The sequence below is a fragment of the Syngnathus acus genome, chromosome 3, assembly GCF_901709675.1.
Source record: "Syngnathus acus chromosome 3, fSynAcu1.2, whole genome shotgun sequence".
NCBI classification, from domain to species: Eukaryota; Metazoa; Chordata; class Actinopteri; order Syngnathiformes; family Syngnathidae; genus Syngnathus; species Syngnathus acus.
The window spans coordinates 20,056,398-20,078,024 of record NC_051089.1 but is presented as its reverse complement, the minus strand read 5'-3'; the positions used below and the strand labels follow the sequence as shown (position 1 = coordinate 20,078,024).

General features: G+C 44.1%; 1 protein-coding gene across 1 annotated transcript in view; it reads left to right on the top strand.

The window, feature by feature from the left end:
• The window catches only part of LOC119120154 (cell migration inducing hyaluronidase 1), a 202,252-nt gene that overhangs the window by 128,404 nt on the left and 52,221 nt on the right, over positions 1-21,627 (top strand). Inside the window, exons 9-12 of the mRNA XM_037246786.1 lie at positions 4,314-4,435; positions 8,784-8,931; positions 11,533-11,724; positions 20,071-20,240. Coding sequence (XP_037102681.1) covers positions 4,314-4,435; positions 8,784-8,931; positions 11,533-11,724; positions 20,071-20,240 — 632 coding nt within the window. The remainder of the gene's footprint in view (positions 1-4,313; positions 4,436-8,783; positions 8,932-11,532; positions 11,725-20,070; positions 20,241-21,627) is intronic.

Genomic DNA, 21,627 nt, shown 5'->3' with positions numbered 1-21,627 from the left:
CCTCCACCTGACGCTCAATCTCCCACGACAGGGCCGCCACCCGAACAGAGCTCAGAAGGATAGTGGGAATAGGCCCCTCCACCTCCTCCCCTCCAGGGAAAATGCGCGACAAGGCGTTCGCTTTTGCGTTGCGGGAAGCCGGTCTGTAAGAGAGTGAGAATTCAAACCGGTCAAAAAAGAGGGCCCACCGAGCTTGCCTAACATTCAGCCTCTTGGCCAATCTCAGGTATTCCACGTTCCGGTGGCGCCTTCCGGCCAGTGCCTCCACTCCTCCAGAGCCAGCTTGACCGCCAGGAGTTCCTGATTGCCGATGTCATAATTTCGTTCTGCGGACGACAGGCAGTGAGAAAAAGAAGCGCATGGGTGGAGTCGATCATCCTCGTGGCGGGGAGGCGAGGCTAGTAAGAGCTAAGAATTGTTGTAACCGCTTGCGTGTTTCGGGAACTGGTCAAGACGTGACTGCCCTCACCTTTCGCACCACGTAGCCGAGAAACTTGACAGAAGACGTGTGGAATTTGCATTTCTCCGCCTTTACGTACAGGGAGTTTTCAAGGCGACGGCGCAGCACCGCCCGGACATGTTTGATGTGTTCACAGAGACATGAGGAGAAGATGAGGATGTCATCCAGGTAAACAAACACAAACTTATTTAACATGTCTCGCAGAACGTCGTTAATCAGGGATTGGAAGACTGCTGGGGCATTGGTGAGCCCAAACGGCACCATCAGGTATGTATAGTGCCCACAGGGGCCGTCTTCCATTCGTCTCCCTCCCGGATGCGTACCAGGCAGGGACGTGCGGTCAGAGGAGGCAACGCCTCCCCTGCCATCATGACAAGGGGAAAAACAAATTCAATTGTTTTTACTATAAAGTCATTTTCCTTTTAATTTAAATAATTTTGTATAATTTTGAACCAAAATCACTGAATTTTTATAGTTATTTTAAAACCGTAGATGATTCGCTCGGAGGAGCCAACTTCCTGTCTAGCCTCCTCAGAGGATTGCGTAATCACACGGCTGCCTATGTTGACAGGCTATGCAGTTAGACTGAACTGCACTCTGTCTTTATGTCGCTGTTTAAGTGTTCAAACACTGGCTATATTAACTAATTTCCATAGTTAAGCTGGTGTATATAATATCTTGTGTTTTTTGTCATCCATCTGTAACGTCGTGTTTCTTTAGATGAACAAAACGGCTTTGAAAAGAGATCTTACGGAGGCTACGAAAAAAGGTTCTCCAGCCTTATGGCAGGGGGTGCTAGTGATCCCGGGATGCTTCATGCGCCTACCTGTAGAATAAGAGATCTCCAGTTAAAATTTACCGTGAACAACTGAGGAGCAGTCGTCCATTTGTTTCGTTTTACATTCGTTTTGTTTTGTTTTTTCCCGTTTTTACATTTCGTTTTACAATGGAGGATTACATATCTAAACGATTTTCAACGATGGACTTTCGGTCGAAGCAGGAGGTCATCAGTAAAGGAAGAGCAACTCCGGAGTTAAAAGGTTTGATTCAGACAACGGGACTTAGGAGCATGTCTTTTCAAACGGAGTGGTACGCACGATCGAAAACAAGTTTTTTATTCCATGTGCTTTATTGAGAGTTTTTATGTGTGCTGCTGATATGAGATTTTAATTAAAATAGTTCAAATTAAATAATGAATAAGCCACACTAGAGCAGCGTTCCCCAACCTTTTTTGTGACACGGTTAGGTGCCGGAAAAATTTTACCGGGGGGGGGTGATGTCAGTGCCTCCCCAGTCATGAACCTCACTGCACGTCACTGGTACCAGGTGATAAGCGTTGCGAAGGTCCAGCTTCGTGAATATGGTGGCACCTTGCAGGCTCTCGAAGGCGGAGGAGAGGAGAGGCAGGGGATAGTGGTTCTTCACGGTGATCTCGTTGATTCCCCGGTTTTCAATGCACGGGCGGAGCGTCCCGTCCTTCTTCCCCACGAAGGGTGAGGAGGATGGCTGAATGATACTGGCAGCCAGGGAGTCCTGGATGTACTCCTCCATGGCCTTGCACTCAGGAGCAGACAAGGAGTACATGCGACCCTTGGGAGGTGAGTTGCCAGGTAGCAGGTCGATCGCGCAATCGTACGATCGGTGTGAGGGAAGAGAAGTCGCCTTGGCTTTGCTTAAAGCGTCCTTGGGTTCATGGTACAGTGCCGGAACATTGGAAATGTCCGAGTTAGGGCCGGGAATGGGCCTTTCGAGCGGGTCGGCAGCTGCTCTTAGGCATAAGTGATGGCATCGCTCGCTCCACTGCCGAACGCCTCCCACCTCCCAGTCCAGCACCGGGTTGTGCAGCCGCAGCCAGGGAAGCCCCAAGATGAGCCACTGCTCTGGGAGGGACAGGAGAAAAAAATGAATAGTCAAATGGTGATTGCCTGAGAGAAGTAACCTGACTGGCTCCATGATGGAAGTCACCTCGCCGATCAGCCGACCGTAGATGGCATGAGTGGGGAGTGAAGGGCTCAGGGGCAGGAACTTGATTCCCCACTGATGGGCCAAACTGATGTCCATGATGTTACCTTCCGCCCCTGAATCCACCAAGGCCACCACGTTGGATGCGCGCCTGTAGCGTGAAGGAACTGGGACTGGGAGAGCAGGTGTTATTCGAGCTCACGCGGATCCCCCAACGCCGCGTGAGCTCTGGCCTTTTAACGGACATCTGACTGCCCGATGGCCACCCTCCCCACAGTACAGGCACAGCCCTTGCGTGAGCCGTCGACGGTGTTCCTCTGCGGGAAGGTGGGCTCGCCCCAATTCCATCGGCTCGGCGGGCGGGGCGGTCGATGGAAGCTGAACGGGTGGACGAGGGTGGCCGCGCGAGCTTCGCGGCGCTCGTCGCTCCTGCTCGCGTCGCCAGGTCCGGATCTGCCGGTCCACGTGAGCCACCAAGTCCATCGCTCCTTCCAGGGTTCGGGGACGCTCGGGACCAGTTCAAATGACCTCACTGGCCATGGCAAAGTCCTAACCGCGCTCGGCGGCAACTCTGGAACATAACCGCAATCGGCAGCAACTCTGGGGACATGACCCGCAATCGGCGGCAACTCTGGGGACATGAACCGCAATCGGCAGCAACTCTGGGGACATGAACCGCAATCGGCAGCAACTCTGGGGACATGAACCGCAATCGGCGACAACTCTGGGGACATGAACCGCAATTGGCGGCAACTCGGGGACATGGACCGCAGTCGGCGGCAACTCAGGGACATGAACCGCAATCGGCGGCAACTCGGGGACATGAACCGCAATCGGCGGCATACAAAAAGTCAGAGCCGCAATCGGCGGCGTTTGGAAGTCACCACGCGCCATGGGAGTGGGGCCAGGGACAATCGCGAGTCCGGCGCAGCTGGCTTGAATTCTGGCGACGCCCACGGGTCCTGCGACGCTGGGGTGAGGCCCGATGGCGGCTGCGTGTCTGATGCCGCCGGGAGGCTCGCCGATGGCGGCCGCGGAGCCGGTGTCGCTGGAGCGAAGTCCGACGGCGGCCGTGGAGCCGCTGGCGCCAGAAGCACTCCGATGACGGCCGAGGGTTTGGCGTCGCGGGAGCGAAGTCCGATGGCGGCCACGGAGCCCATGACACTGGAACAAGCTCAGGCGACGGACGTGGATCGGGCGTCGCTGACGGGAGCTGTTGGTGGAGGGAGGTCCAAGCACTGGTCGCAGTGATGGTCGGATCATTCTGTCATGAATCGGATGGAGCAGGGCGACCAAATGCAGCTTGGACCAGGGTTTATTGGAAAACTCAAAGACAGACTATAAGAAGCTCGACTAGGGACAAGACTAACTGAACAAAAAGACAAGGTAAAGACAGGAACGGCGACGAGACAAGAGACGAGAAGACATTAATGATCCGACAACGGAGTGAGGGGCAGACAGGACTTAAATACAAAACATGAAACACGAGGCAGGTGACTGTGGTTACATTGATTGAGGTTACACAGGAGGGGAGGGGCAACGCGAACAGAAACCATGGTAACAAAGACACAATACAACAACCGAGGATGAGTCGTGACACGGGCAGGCAAATAAATCACAGCTCTGCTGTTATTCAGATGCACACATTTTCAGTGATATTTAAGATGGTATACTCACAAATGGATGTTGACAAGAATTAGAAATAAATCTGACATTCAATCCTACTTTGTGTGTGTGTGTGTGTGTGTGTGTGTGTGTGTGTGTGTGTGTGTGTGTGTGTGTGTGTGTGTGTGTGTGTGTGTGTGTGTGTGTGTGTGTGTGTGTGTGTGTGTGTGTGTGCGTGCGCGTGTGTGCGTGCGTGCGTGCGTGCGTGTGTGTGTGTGTGTCATAGAGGCTGAGTGGACAGAATGGTTTGACAGGGATGATGAAAGAGGATCCGGTGACTGGGAGAAGCTGTCAGATCTGCGTGAGGCCTATCCGGACCGTCTGTGTAACAGTCCGCTGGACATTGAGGTAAATCGCGTACATGTGAATATTTTGTTCGACACCGCAATAACTGACTTGGATAAAATTAAAGTAAAGGATTAAAGTAAGCCATTTTAAACTTTTGGGCATTTGAAGGTTGTAAAGAAAATAAGTGAATGTCACTCTTTGGCACTATGGTATGGTGTGGATCGTTTGATATACGTATGCCTGCCACCATTTTCTCATCTGTTATGACTGACGATGGACAGAGCCTCTGATGGACGCGATGATGTAAGCACTTTTAACATAAAGCGGACGGATGGTCGATTGCATTATGACTTGTCAATCGTACACTTGTCTGATGTAAGGTAAGGGTAAAATTTTGTACTTTAGCCCCTCTGCAGTAAGGCAGTATGTAGGGGAGACAAGAATTGATTTAAGCCGGTACGGAAAGAAGATTCGTTCCGAGTCTAGCCGCTGTTCAGGTAACTATCTATTGTTAGATTAATTCTGTCATTTCCGGACGCCAGTCCCTTTTGAAGCAACAGGATCCTGAGTAATTCCTTTTCGAGACCCGGGATCAAATAGATCGCAGCCGTTTCAGCGGCTCTTCTTTCCTATAATGATTGGGGCTTTTGTTAACCGCTCGGAATAGATTTAGCTGTCTTTGTTAAGACCGCAGGAACTCGTTTATTTACACTAGCGTGCACCCACACTAGCTGAGCTCAAGTTAAAGGTTTCGAACCAGATTCTGACATTCCCTGATGTCAAGGATTAAAGCTGTCTTCATTTAAAAAAAGAACTGAACGGTTTAAAGTATGACTATGACAGAGAAACAAAAGAGATTTAAAGCATAAAAGATCAAAATAATCATTAATCGAAATGAAATGATTATAAAGTAGAAATTTAATGAATAAGCAAGAAAAAGAATTACAAGTTTCAATTGTTCGAACAACTAACAATGATTTCTACTCACCCTTCAATTTGAAGATAGTATAAATTCATCCTAAGAGACCTTGGGTTAATCTCAGAAAGGATGAAAACTATATTTTTCTAATTGGCGTCCTCGACCCACGGCAGTAGCCTGCAGGGGCAAACCCCTGACGGGGAGAGCCCACCGGGCGAGAGAGAGCCCTGTCTTTGTCCGAACGAAGCTTTTATACCAGTTCAGTTCGTGGGTACTATGCCTGCTTGGTCACGTACCATTTTTTTTCCATGACATCATACATTGGCCTCAGATGACCCAAATGCTTCCAGAATAGACTGCACCTGCATCTCGGATTCAACCAGATGAGGTGACCATGTTCTCAGGGATGTAACAATTTTCTCAGGAATGCCTCATCCTCCCCTCCGTGAGTCGTCACCTTATCGTGGTGGAGGGGTTCGCGTGCCCCTATGATCCTAGGAGCCATGTTGTCTGGGGCTTCATGCCCCTGGTAGGGTCACCCATGGCAAACGGGTCCTAGGTGAGGGGCCAGACAAAGCACGGCTCAAAAAGCCCCTTATGATGAAAAAGATATATGGACACAGATTTCCCTCGCCCGGACGCGGGTCACCCGGGCCCCCCTCCGGAGCCAGGCCTGGAGGCGGGGCTCGAAGGCGAGCGTCTGGTGGCCGGGCCTTCGCCCATGGGGCCCGGCCGGGCACAGCCCGAAAAGGAAATGTGGGTCCCCCTTCCCATGGGCTCACCACCTGTGGGAGGGGCCAAAGGGGTCGGGTGCAGTGCAAGCTGGGCGGCGGCCAAAGGCAGGGACCTTGGCGGTCTGATCCCCGGCTGCAGAAGCTGGCTCTTGGGACATGGAATGTCACCTCTCTGGCTGGAAAGGAGCCCGAGCTGGTGTGCGAGGCAGAAAAGTTCCGACTAGATATAGTCGGACTTGCCTCCACGCACAGTTTGGGTTCCGGTTCAAGCCCTCTCGAGAGGGGCTGGACTCTCTTCCACTCTGGAGTTGCCCACGGTGAGAGGCGTCGAGCAGGTGTGGGTATACTTATTGCCCCCCGGCTGGGCGCCTGCACATTGGGGTTCACCCCGGTGAACGAGAGGGTAGCCTCCCTCCGCCTTCGGGTGGGGGGACGGGTCCTGACTGTTGTTTGTGTCTATGCACCAAACGGCAGCTCAGAGTACCCACCCTTCTTGGGGTCCCTGGAGGAAGTGCTGGAGAGCGCTCCTTCTGGGGACTCCATCGTTCTACTGGGTGACTTCAATGCTCACGTGGGCAATGACAGTGAGACCTGGAAGGGCGTGATTGGGAGGAACGGCCCCCCGATCTGAACCCGAGCGGTGTTCTATTATTGGACTTCTGTGCTCGACACGGATTTTCTATAATGAACACCATGTTCAAACATAAGGGTGTCCATGTGTGCACTTGGCACCAGGACACCCTAGGCCGCAGTTCGATGATCGACTTTGTAGTCGTGTCATCGGATTTGCGGCCGCATGTTTTGGACACTCGGGCGAAGAGAGGGGCGGAGCTGTCAACTGATCACCACCTGGTGGTGGGTTGGCTCCGATGGTGGGGGAAGATGCCGGTCCGACCTGGCAGACCCAAACGCTCTGTGAGGGTCTGCTGGGAACGTCTGGCGGAATCCCCTGTCAGGAAGAGCTTCAACTGACCTGACTTGTTTAGACCTCAACTGGATGAACGTGACCTCGGGTCACGCTCATGTGTGGGATCTCAGTCTTCCACTACTTAGTATCACCATTAACCCTTTCCGCCTCCTTGTCTTCGCTCACATTTATACATTTATGTTTAAATGGAACATCAATATTACATACATGTTTGATACTGATTAAACATCGTGACAATAATAACACATACTTTCACAATAGTCAATTTAACACATAATCATAACTATGATCGTGGATTCTCCGAGTTAGCAGATTCTCCTAGTCTCCTAGTCAAGCATCTTCAAAACGTATTTTGACAAGCTGGTGACCTCTAGGTCAAGCTCAAGCGTCGGATTTGCAGTCTTCCACCCACGGTATCACTGTCAACCCCTTACTCAACTTTTAATACATTCATGTGTAAATGAAACATCAGTGTTATGATGCTGCTCAAGTTGCTACTAACTATACAATATTGCAAAGCAGAATAAAATAAAGTATATTGCAGCTTACTCTAACTGTGATTAACATGTCTCATTCTCATTACCTAACGATGAGCATGTTAGAAAATTAAAATATTCAAGCAGTTTCAAAGTATATTATAGCAAAACAAAATAATATAACATAATCCAAAATTGTGTGTTGCTGTGCTTCAGAACAAGTCTTCATCTAATAGATGACTTTTTAAACTATTAATTTACTATGTTAGGTCTATCTGACTTTGGCACCATCTTCTGGTGAAATTTGGAATGGAGGTTGACTGATTCAACCAACAAATTCCCCTATTCCAATTTAATAATAGTTAATTTGGAAGAACTAACTTTTAAGCAACCCTTACTCAGGCCCCCTTCCTCAGGTCTTCTATGTCAAGCTTTGAAATTTGGAATTTCATCTTAGCCAATTCGTCTGGGCCAAATCCAATACACACTCGCGCACCATCGTTTACCTATCCACCATGTAACTCGACAGACTAGTGACGATGATGAAGAGTTGCCCAGGCCAATGACGAAGGGCAGACAGGAAAAATTTGGTAAATTACCCATCTCTGTAAATGAATAAATAAATAACTAAATCCGACATCTCAATGTCTATTGAGAAAGCAGGTGAGGCAGGCACGGTCAAGCACACAGACCAGGTTTACACAAATGATTACGAAATCAAACCAACTTTGATATGTGAAGAAACAACCAATTATAGTATAATCTATCTTGATAAAAATCTGGGGTTTATTTAGAGGTTTATTTATATATTTATTCATGCACACATGTATTTATTTACACATTTGTTTGTTTGTTTGTTTGTTTGTTTGTTTGTTTGATTTAAATGTAGTATTGCACTCAATCCGCCAGGATGTAGTCTGCTAAGATTGAGAGAATTCCAATTACAATTTTCTTAATAGTATTCATTGTATTCATAGTTCATGTTTGGTGAAGGTCTGCTCTCTATTTTATGGCTTTCTATTTATAATCAGCATGGAAAACAAACAATAACACAAATCTATTTTTTTCACTGTACTGAACATCAATAAAGAGCCCTAACACCACGTTAACTCCTAATCAGGGACTCAATGCCAAATAATGTATCTATTTTGATTGAGGTTTTCCCTGTTGGTTAGCTGATCAGTTAAAAACTCTTCAGAATGTGTTAATTACTATAGATATTTTATCACCAACTGGCAAATGTAACATTTTTCAGGTAGGATATTTGGACAATTGCATAAAATACAAAGGCTTAGGGTTTTACATTGTTATAATTCTGTAATACTGCTGTTTTTGTATTCTTTCTTTCCAGGCTGAAACAAATGATGGCATACCCTCTAACCAGACAGGGGACGTGATCCACAAAAATAACAAAGATTATGGCTTTGTCTGCCGCAATAAAGACCAAGCTCATGGCCTCTGTCACAACTACAGAGTTCGCTTTCTGTGTGGAAAACTTGGTAATTGTATTTTTATTTTTTCATCAGAATGTATCTCAGGTTATTCGTATGAAACATAGGCGTTTCTTTACTTTTTGCTGGTGTTTGATGTGACAGACGTGTCTCTGCTTTGAGGACAAGCAACGCATGATAATTTAGTATATGCTTTACATTGTTACATTACATTACATTACCGTATTTTCCGCCCTAAAAGGCGCACCGGATTATAAGGCGCACCTTCAATGAACGGCCCATTTTAAAACTTTGTCCATATATAAGACGCACCGGATTATAAGGCGCATAAAATAGAAGCTATACTGCAACAAACTGAGGTTGACTAGGGTTGCGGTATGCATCCACTAGCCAATAACCAACGAGCCCTCTGTAAATCGCGTTTCTCAAACGATCTCCTATAAAATGATCGGAACTGACTAAAGTTCGATCTAACGCATTGGTACTACTTACCTATGTTTCCCTTCCATATCGATCCGTAGATTTACTCGAAACATTAACAGAGCAGCCTATTTTCACATGAAATAGCCTGGTACGTATAGCAGCTATCGTTATAGCATTAGCCATCCGCAAAGTCCCACGAGCCTCAGCTCGCAATCTCCCATGACCCTCAGCAAAGTGTAAACAATCGCGTTTCTCAAACGATCTCCTATAAAATGATCGGAACTGACTAAAGTTCGATCTAACGCATTGGTACTACTTACCTATGTTTCCCTTCCATATCGATCCGTAGATTTACTCGAAACATTAACAGAGCAGCCTATTTTGACATGAAATAGCCTGGTACGTATAGCAGCTATCGTTATAGCATTAGCCATCCGCAAAGTCCCACGAGCCTCAGCTCGCAATCTCCCATGAGCCTCAGCAAAGTGTAAACAATCGCGTTTCTCAAACGATCTCCTATAAAATGATCGGAACTGACTAAAGTTCGATCTAACGCATTGGTACTACTTACCTATGTTTCCCTTCCATAGCGATCCGTAGATTTACGCGAAACATTAACAGAGCAGCCTATTTTGACATGAAATAGCCTGGTACGTATAGCAGCTATCGTTATAGCATTAGCCATCCGCAAAGTCCCACGAGCCTCAGCTCGCAATCTCCCATGACCCTCAGCAAAGTGTAAACAATCGCGTTTCTCAAACGATCTCCTATAAAATGATCGGAACTGATTAAAGTTCGATCTAACGCATTGGTACTACTTACCTATGTTTCCCTTCCATATCGATCCGTAGATTTACTCGAAACATTAACAGAGCAGCCTATTTTGACATGAAATAGCCTGGTACGTATAGCAGCTATCGTTATAGCATTAGCCATCCGCAAAGTCCCACGAGCCTCAGCTCGCAATCTCCCATGAGCCTCAGCAAAGTGTAAACAATCGCGTTTCTCAAACAATCTCCTATAAAATGATCGGAACTGACTAAAGTTCGATCTAACACATTGGTACTGCTTACCTATGTTTCCCTTCCATATCAATCCGTAAATTTACTCGAAACATTAACGGAGCAGCCTATTTTGAAATGAAATAGCCTCGCGGGTACAACAGCTATTCGGTGACGCCCCCTGACTACAGTTACCGTAATGTTGGGAAGCGATGCGACCTTGTAATTTACTAGTCGTACTAAAACGTACTGAAACATTTTGGCAGAACACTGTGTACAACCAGTATGGATCAACAAATTCATCACTTGATCCATATATAAGGCGCACTGGACTATAAGGCGCACTGTCGACTTTTGATAAAAATTTAGGTTTTTAGGTGCGCCTTATAGGGCGGAAAATACGGTATATATATACACACACACACACACACACACTTTTCATGCCATTGTCGGCTTTTGAGAAAATTTTAGGTTTTTAGGTGCACCTTTTAGGGCGGAAAATACGGTACATTACATTACAGTAACATGGTGATGAGACCTAGGGCCCTATTTTGGTGGACTGGCGTAAAGTCGGGCGTAACTCCATTTTCGTGACAGCCCAAGTCTAGTCTGGTGTGTTTCCTTGGTGTACGGTTGTTGTGCTCATATGGGTGTGCATTGTCATTTTCATGCAAGGGCAATCGTTCAGTTCATGAAAACAACATGGGACAATCCCTCTGAAACATTAATTGAACAGAACTTCGAAAAATGTCCCAAATATGAAAATGTAGAATGCATGGCAGCCTCAGTTGCACCCTCCATTGCAGTTATAAGGCAATTCGGTGAGCCAACGACACAGACTTTAAGCTCAGTAGTTAGTGCTCTGTCCAGGTACAATCAAGTTGGGTGTTTTTTTTGGGGGGGTGGGGTTCTGCAGTGTCATGCACGGCGTACTCAGGTTTTCACTTCGACCGCCCTGATTTTCATGCAAAAGTCTACTTGCATCCCCCAATGGGGCACAAAGTTGTAAAAGCCCCCTTACACCCAGTTCTGCCAGCACAAAGTCTGACAAAATACCAAAAGAAAGAAAACTCCATCCATGTGCACATTTAGACGGATCTTTACACTAGACTTGTGCCCATTACAAATAGGGTCCGAGGTCTCCGCTTTCTGTAGAATACATTGTTAGCTGTCAACTGTCATTGTCCATTTCTCGAGTTGTAATTCTTATTCTCCAATCCTGCAGTCCGTCCTCAGGCCTCAATTTCAATCGACATGTTGTCCAACAGCACAATTTTGGAGCTTGCAGACCAGCCTATGGGTTGGCAACCTGGGGACCATGTTGTGGTGGCCAGCACAGACTACTCAATGCATCAGACTGAAGGGTTTGAACTAATTCCTTGCCCTACTTGTACACTTAACCAAGTCAAGGTTCGAGGTGAGGAATGTGACTCACAGCACGATCACACATCTTAAAACATTTCAATTCTTCTGAAAATACTGAATTAATATTCTTAGTATTAATATTAATTAATATTCTTAGTATTAATATGACTTGCAGTGCTTGACTTGTTTTATTTGATCGAGCTTCAAGCTCCATTTGTGAATCATTGACAAGGATGTTATTGTCATAAACCATGGAAGGTAAGGCAGAAAGTTTCTGTCGCTCAAGAGAAAAATTATGAGGCTGGTATTTGCCAAACCGCATGTTGACAAGTCAAGAGGCTTCTGGGAGAAAGTCCCATAGATAGACGAGAAAAAATTCTTGTTCACTTCAGTTTATGGAGCTATATTTACATTATTAACCCATTCCTGCTTAAGGCCTGTCCACTGACTACAGGGATGATCAGTATTCTGATCAAATTAGGTCTATAAATAGTAATGGTGAAATGGTAAAATAGTGATTCCAAACGGTAGCTGATAACAACAACCGTTTAGCAAGATACCTGCAAAATGCCATATTCTGCATATTTTACTAAGGTATAGCTGTGGAACTGGAGGAACTTTGCAGGTTTGCGTGTTTTTAGTTCAATGCAGGTCACATTTGAACAACTTGGAGTACTGTGTTGGAGTCTGGGAAAGGTGTGTGAACTGACTCAGCTCCAAGGGAAAGTCATAGCTCGTATCCTGTAGGCATGTGTGTTTCTTAATGGGCCTTTTCATGCTGACTTAAACATTAAATATATGTACCGTATTGGCCCGAATTTAAGACAACCTTGATTATAAGACGAGCCCTCTTTTTCAAGACTCAAGTTTGAAAAAGTGTGTGTGTGCGTGTGCGTGTGCGTGTGTGTGCGTTTGTGCGTGTGTGTGGTTCTGCAACTGTCAACGCTCAACTTCTGACATCACACAACCCTAGTAGACGGCACACATTACATAACTAACTGCGCGTAACGGTTCCGCTATACTAAATAACCATAAATGAAATAGTCTCGGCAACACACCAAACATAAGTCATCGAGACAACAAAATACATTTGCTGGCGATCGTTAGTCGCCGTGCCGCTGTAACGACTGTTGTAATGCGTGTACGCTGCTCGTACGATGCCAGGCCAACTTAAAGGAGCGCGCCGGAGGTGTCAATCAAACGGCGCGCACACGAAGCAAACCACGATCGGACAAACGGCACAACAGTGGACAGTAGTAACAATGAAATGTATATACCGTTTTTTTCCATGTATAATGCGCAAAATTTAACTAATTTATTGTCCTAAAATCTTGGGTGCGTATTATACATGGATACAACAATTTTTGAAGAAAATCTCCCTCGAAATAAAACTTGAAATCACCTTTCTTCTTGTTTGTTGTCAATCGCGCATCGCATTCAGCCATCCTGCCAACACACTTAGTCAGTAAAATTCATAATTGACGACACATCGTTTGATGCGATGCTGCAATCCTTGATGGTGTGTTATTGTCAAATATTGTTTGTTTTTTAATCTCCATCGCAAACCGGATATCATACGGAGGCCGCCATTACAGATGCGCAGAACGGATGCGCAAGACACGTCAGCTATATAAAGAGCGAGAGTTCAGTTCTCTACCTAAATGCGTATTACAGGTAATATTTTATTTCACAACACTTTGCCTTGTTCCTTTCTTCTCTGCTGTTCACTTCAAACACGCTCCATGCGAACACAATGCTCTCGTATCAGACGCTTGCTCGATCACCTGCTCGTTTGCTGTCACAATGTACTCTACACAAATCCGAAACATTTCTCCGCTATCGAGTTTGCTAGCGCATGCGCAGTGATACTGACCGGCAGAATAACATCCGGTTGTTCCCAAAGATGATCTTTTTTCTGAAATAATTTTACGTTTACGGACTTAAGTAGGAGTCAAAATTTGGGTGCGTATTATACATGGGTACAGGCTTTTTTTCCAGCATCGACATGCCATTTATAGGGTGCGTATTATACATGGAAAAAACTGTACTCACTTTGTGTCAAAGACGCACACGATCAAAGCAACATACCGTAATTTTCGGACTATAAGTCGCACCGGAGTATAAGTCGCACCAGCCATAAAATGCCCAAAAAAGTGAAAAAAAACCATATATAAGTCGCTCCGGAGTATAAGTCGCATTTTGGGGGGCAATTTATTCGACAAAATCCAACACCAAGAACAGTCATGAACGAGCAACAACAGGCTAAACGATAGCTATGCTAACGTGACATAAACACAAACTAAGAGCTGAGAACGGCCCTGACATAAAATTCAGAGTTATTCAAAAAACTATTACATAAATAACACGTTAATAAAACCATCTGCGTCACTCCAATTCATTAAATCCATCAATCGTCCTTTGTCAACAATGCGTGCGCGCCGCTGACGGCTCTTGCACTTAAAAATATTCCACAGGCCCATATAATGATATATAAATTATATATCAAATAACTATTATATAAGCAATAATGTTATCAAACCATCTGTGCACTCTAAATCATTAAATCCATCGATCAAATTCCTCGTCCTTTGTCAACATCGCCGCGCGTGCGCCCTGACGTCAGCCTCGTCGTTATTCCACAGATCTACTATATAACTATATTGTAGCGTTAACAAAGTTCAAGGAAAGACGTGGGTTTGGTAAACGGCTCTTTATTTAACAAAACAAACTTACAGGCGTGTGGCGGCGTGGACGTCCAGCCACGAAAGGGGACGAGAGCTCCATACGATAGGACCGGGCGTGCGTAGAAGCCATGACCGAGCCCCATGCACCGTCCTCGGACAGCCACCCGGCTGAGCGCCGGCCCTCGACTTCCATCCACGGAGCTGAAAGGCAGCTCGGTAGAGTAGGACCGGGCGTGCGTAAAAGCATTGTCCGAGCACCATCCACCGTCCCTGGACAGCCACCCGGCCGAGCGCCGGCGCCCGACTTCAATCCACGAAAGTGAAAGAAAGCTGGACGAGTCGATCTTTGTCCTTTATGCAAACAACCGTCGCGCTGCTGACGCGCGACGTCGCGTCGCGCTGCTGTCGCGCGTCACTCGTCCAGCTTACTTTCACTTTCGTGGATTGAAGTCGGGCGCCGGCGCTCGGCCGGGTGTCTAGACCCCTAATGTAAGACGACCCCTACTTTTTCAGTCTTATTTCAATGCAAAAAACATCGTCATATATTCGGGCCGATACGGTATATGTCAACAGAAGACCCAAGCATAGAACATTTTTGTCTGCACAAACAATTTCATGTATTTTGTTTCCTGTTTATGCTCAGTTATTAATGTGTTCTCATACTGTTTTAGAACAATATTTCAGGCCTGATCTGTCAGCTGATTAAAATGGCTTTTTAAAGATACAGCACATACCAGCGTCAGAAATACCAACGGTTAATGTATACACTTGCTTGTATTTCCTGACATCCATATCCTAAACAACTGTGGACTGTGGCTTTTCATGTCCCTGTGGGTGCGGGGGTATTCTAGCAAGTACTGTTGGTTATGTTTGTGAAAACTTGGAAGAAGTCAACCCTGAGATGAGAAGTTAGAATTACCGTAATTTCCGCACTATTAGGCTCACTTAAAAACTTAAAATTTACTCAAAAAAACACAGTGCGCCTTATAATGCCTTATATATGGATCAATTGATGAATTTGTTGATCCATACTGGTTGTACACAGCGCTCTGCCAAGTACATCAGTACATTTTAGTACGACTAGTAAATTACAAGGTCGCATCGCTTCCCAGCATTACGGCAACCATGGTAAGGGGGCGTCACTGAATAGCTGTTGTACCCGCGAGGCTATTTCATTTCAAACTAGGCTGTTCCGTTAATGTTTTCGAGTACGTTTACGGATCAATATTCAATGGAATCATAAATAAGCAGCCCCAATGTGTTAAATCAGTCTTTAGTTGGTTCCGATCACTTTTATGGGGGAGAGTTTGAGAAACGTGATTATTTACAGGGGGCTGCCATGACACTTTGCTGAGGCTCATGGGAGTCTGCGAGCTGAGGCTCATGGGAGTTTGCGGGTGGCTAATGCAATAATGATAGCTGCTATACGCACAAGGCTATTTCATTTCAAAATAGGCTCCTCCATTAATGTTTCGAGTAAATTTACGGATCGATACGGAAGGGAAACATAAGTAAGCAGTACCAATGTGTTAGATCGAACTTTAGTCAGTTCCGATCATTTTATAGGAGATAGTTTGAGAAACGCGATTGTTTACAGAGGGCTTATTGGCTAGTGGATGCATACCGCAACCCTAGTCAACCTCAGTTTGTTGCAGTATAGCTTCTATTTTATGCACCTTTTAATCAGGTGCACCCTATATATGAAATAATTTCTAGAATAAAAAATTCAATGAAGGTGCGCCTTATAATCCAGGTGCGAAAAATACGGTAGTTGAAATAAATGATTGGTGATTTTTCATATCATCTGATCATCAATGAATATCTTATTTCTCACAATTAGTATTGGTATATTTATTTACAATGCTTTTAAATTGCCAGATTTATAAAAAATAATTTAGATGAATAAATAAACAAATGAATAAAATTAAACACAGAAAAAAATCAAAATCAAAATATGTGGTTGTACTACTTCTTGTCAAGGAATACAGTGAAGTGCAAAGAATTAAATTGAATACAATTAAAACATTTAGGAACTTTTGATCACTACCGTTTAACCAGCAAGACAAGTTTGTCGTCTTGATCTAGGATTTATCCACATAATGAACATACATTACTTAGTAGAAGAATGAGCTATAAAGGAAAAAACTGACGTAATTCGGTGCATGTTAAGATGTAAATAAAGTCAATCAAAACAAGAAATGCAAGAGTGGAGAATACTACACACTAACCAAACCCGTATATGCAGTACAGGCGCAACCAGTGACCTGTGGTGATCGGCACAAATCAAAGTTAGATACTAATGCTAATGTAAATGCCAGTGACCCACATTCTATCACTTCGGTTATCACCAAGCTATTATCTTGTCACAAAAGCACAGAAGCTGCAACTACCATCACAAGTAGCAGCCCAGCTCAGCTCTGCAAATTTGCTTTTGACAATGTTCCCATCTAATAAAATGCATCTGTACTGAAGATAAATCACATGTTGCTCATTTCTCTACACTAAAGCATATGCTATCATTATAAAAAAAAACACATTTTGGATTTTTGTGACATCTTGGAACGTGGCAACCGTTTGTCCATACAAGCTTTAATCTACCTTTTATCTACCTATTATTCATATACATGGTAATAACGGAAAAGAAAAGAAGCTTCAAATTTGCTTCATGACCCAGATCATTTTTTGACTACTACAGGTGGCACTGTTTAAATAAAGAGGTTTAAGAAAAGGCAAGTCACTGTCTTTCAGCCCAATTTTGTGTGCTATCTAGGGGAGTCGAAAAATACAACAACCGTTTTATGAAGAAAATCTGAATCTATATTTTGACTGTTTAAGGCACTCAGTTCCCAGAATTCAAAGTGGCTCAATACATGTAATTAATAAGGTTTTAAGAATACGAATGTGTTTCGTGTGTGGTTGTGTTACTACAACCTGGATGTGTCATATGTAATGCAGTTTTTATGACTTTAGATTGTGTGTAATAGTGACACCTACATTCATTCCTGCTAAGCAAAAATGTTAGTCTTTTGCGGGTGATGGATTTGGTCCACAGTTTGGGAAGCGCGCTATCCGCGCCTCACGGCAAAAGCCATAGCCAATCACCTGTTATCCAATTTACTCACTGCGTGCTCGTTTTATTTCTTCAGTTTTAGGAAAAGGCTAAGACACTGAAGCAGAAATTAGAATTACACAGGTTGGGGCCGAACCAGGAGCAGATGGATTTAATGTTTCTGTGAAGTATTATAAATAACATGTAAAGGTCATTGCATAAAAGGTTTTGGCCTTTAGTAGGTAGTAAAGCATGGATATTCGAAAAAAAGCTTTTTGAAAACAAATGCATTTAATGACAGCATTAAACAAAATATTTCACCCAAAGACTGTGTCACTTAGAAACAAAGCCGCTAATGATGCTGGTAGTACGTGGGGCCCTTCGTCATCTTCGTCATCCCGTGATCAATCTTTGTCCTTTATGTAAACAACCGCCACGCCGCGTCGCACTGCTGACGTCACTTGAAATTCAAATTACAGTAATCCCTTGCTACATCGCGGTTCGTTTATCGCGGTTTCACTTTTTTTTTTTTTTTGGGAAAAGTTTTGAAAAAAAACACATAAGTCGCTCCTTATTATAAGTCGCCCCCCCACCCAAACTATGAAAAAAAACGCGATTTATAGTCCGAAAATTACGGTATTTTAATTAAGACCAACGAATTTTTCAATGTACTAATGTAAACTTTTTAATAATGTTTTTAACGTCGTCAAAAGAGGCATATCTGGCTCACAAGCCAGATCTGGCTCGTGAGCCATAGGTTCCCGACCCCTGCTCTAATGTATGCAAAGGTTGTACCCTGTCTTTTGCCTGAAGTCAGCTGGAATAGGCTCCAGCTCACCCAAGACCCCAATGTCAATAAGTAGTGAAAGAAAACAAATGGATAAATAAATAAATAAATAAATAAATAAATAATGAATAATTTGTGGTTGCACATAGTCTACAAAATTTTAATCAGGGATGGGAGAGTGCCTATATATGAGGCTAGTTTCAAAGTATTGGGTACTCGTGACGGTGGCCGATACTGTTATTGGCTGGCTTCTTGCGGCTGTTTCCAAATGAAGAACTGTAATTACTGTAATTTGAATTTCAAGTGACGTCAGCAGCGCGACGCGGCGTGGCGCGGCGGTTGTTTACATAAAGGACAAAGATTGATCACGGGATGACGAAGATGACGAAGGGCCCCACGTACTACCGGCATCATTAGCGGCTTTGTTTCTAAGTGACACGGCGGACGAAGAGTTTGAAGGTTTTAAGGATTTGGAGTGACAGAAGGTTTGAAAAACTATTATGGCTTTTACGCACGCCCGGTCGTATTCTATGGAGCTCTCTTTCACCTCCGTGGAGGGAAGTCTGGGGCCGGCGCTCGGCCGGGTGGCTGTCCGGGGACGGTGGATGGGGCTCGGTCATGGCTTTTACGCACGCCCGGTCCTATTCTATGGAGCTCTCTTCCACTTCCGTGGCTGGAAGTCCACGCCGCCACACGCCTGGCAGTTTGTTTGGTTAGATAAAGAGCCGTTTACCAAACTCACGTCTTTCCTTGTACTTTGTTAACGCTACACTATAGTTATATACTAGATCTGTGGAATAACGACGAGGCTGACGTCAGGGCGCACGCGCGGCGTTGTTGACAAAGGACGAGGAATTTGATCGATGGATTTAATGATTTAGAGTGCACAGATGGTTTGATAATACTATTGCTTATATAATAGTTATTTGATATCTAATTTATATATCGTTATATGGGCCTGTGGAATATTTTGAAGTGCAAGCGCCGTCAGCTGCGCGCACCCATTGTTGACAAAGGACGATCGATGGATTTAATGATTTGGAGTGACACAGATGGTTTGATAACATTATTGCTTATATAATAGTTATTTGATATATAATTTATATATCGTTATATGGGCCTGTGGAATATTTTGAAGTGCAAGCGCCGTCAACGGCGCGCACGCATTGTTGACAAGGGACGATCGATGGATTTAATGATGGAGTGACACAGATGGTTTTATTAACGTGTTATTTATGTAATAGTTTTTTGAATAACTCTGAATTTTACGTCAGGGCCGTTCTCAGCTCTTCGTTTGTGTTTATGTCACGTTAGCATACCTATCGTTTAGCCTGTTGTTGCTCGTTCATGACTGTTCTTGGTGTTGGATTTTGTCTAATAAATTGCCCCCCAAAATGCGACTTGTACTCCGGAGCGACTTATATATGTTTTTTTTCACTTTTTTGGGCATTTTATGGCTGATGTGACTTGTACTCCGGAGCGACTTATAGTCCGAAAATTACGGTACATGCATTTAATTGTATTTAAGCTATCGTTTTTTTTAAATGGCATGGCTCTCACGGGAAACTATTTTTAAAAAAATGGGCATTTATGGCTCTGTCCGCCAAAAAGGTTCCCGACCCCTGCATTAGAGCATAACAAATGTTCATGGCAGTGAATGTTTAAGTTTTATGCTTCGAGTAAAAAAAAAAAAAAAAAGAATGCAAAAGCGTGAAAGTTTGGGTGACATTTGTTCTACCTGTGTGCGGCATAACTCTGGATTTAAATGACTTAACAACTATTGATGTCTCCTCAGGCAGCACATTGGTGGGGTGGTGGATTATGTCCTCTGCAGTTATAGAAGACCAGTTTTTTATGCATGTGTGTATGTGTTCACAGGCAAAGCCCAATTTATTCACATGGGTGAAGAGGTGGATGGGGTGGATATGAGAGCTGAGGTTGGCCTGCTGAGTCGTAATATCCTAGTCCGTGGTGAGATGGAGCCCAGCTGTTATGGCAATGAAGCCTGCAAATTCTTTGACTTTGACACCTTTGGAGGACATTTGAAGGTACACTATACTTTCTAACATTTTTAATGAACGGATAAATGTTGAGTATAACATTTTGTTTTGTCTTGTCAGTACATAGTACATAAATCATTTCTACTCGCATAGATGTCAAACTTAAATCATGTCATTGACGCTATTTAACCTACTGTATGTTATACATTAAAGCACAGGTGTCAAACTCAAGGCCTGGGGGCCAGATACGGCCCACCACATCATTTCATGTGGCCCGCAAAGACAAATTGTGCATCAAATTCGTATGTCATTACTAGAATTTTAAATTGTCTTCACTTTTAATATCTTTTTTCTTTTTTAATATTTGACCAGTTTTTACTCGTCTGATTTGATAACGAGTTATTTGTCAGTTTGTTTAGTAGCTTTTACTGTATATAATATGAGGTGCTCATACATTTATTTAGGTTGACATAATGGCCCTCCGAAAGAATAGGGAGTTGGGGTGATGATTTTGAAGGCATGGAACCATTCAATGGATAGACTGTTAAATTTGTCACGTCTTCTTCCTCTAAACTTCAATCATGTAATCCACCAAACACTAAAAATTAGTTAATAATAAAAGAGTAAAATGGGCTGTTTGACATTGTTAGAAAAATGGTGGTAACTTTTTCATGGGTTCAACCCACATAGTAGTAAGTTCTGCTGCTCATCCTACAAATGCATGTTCCTTACAAATGTGGCACCATTTGAAAGGGTAATAAACTGGCTTTTCAATAGGGTAAAACTTCTGACTGAAAGGTATTGTTAAACCAAGAAATAATGAAACAATCATATGTATGTTGCATTTGTCCTTCCATGTTGCAAAAACATGCTAATAAAAGGTCCCTCAATTCAACATATTTCCTTGGTACTAAGATGGCACAAGACGGTGTTATATTTTTATTAGGCAATGCTTTGGTGCCATCTTGTATCAGGGCATTTAGAAAGAGCATAAACATGGACAATAGGTGAGTTTTTCAGAGAATATCAGAAAAAAAATAATGAAAAGCTGAATTTGATGAACCTAAAAAGAGCCAGATTGATATGTGAATCACTCAAGTTCTCCACAGTATCAATAGGGGACTGCTGAACTGTGATATGCTCAAGATAGGTAGGACAAACAGTACAATACTCAAAACTTTTAAGGCGATGTGAAAACTTCTGCATGCCTACCAAACCTTTGTTTTAACCAATCACAACAACGGATGATAATCACCAGCATCTTTACCATCTAAAAATGAACAAAGCGCCAGCGCTGTTCTTTCAAAAAGGAAACTGTGTGTAATTCCGCGGAAACATAATTAATTGCAACGTCCACGCTTCCACTGGTGTCGCCATGTTTGGTTTGTTCATTTCCCGCCTCATCTTGGAGAGAATTAACTAGCTTGGAGCAAAA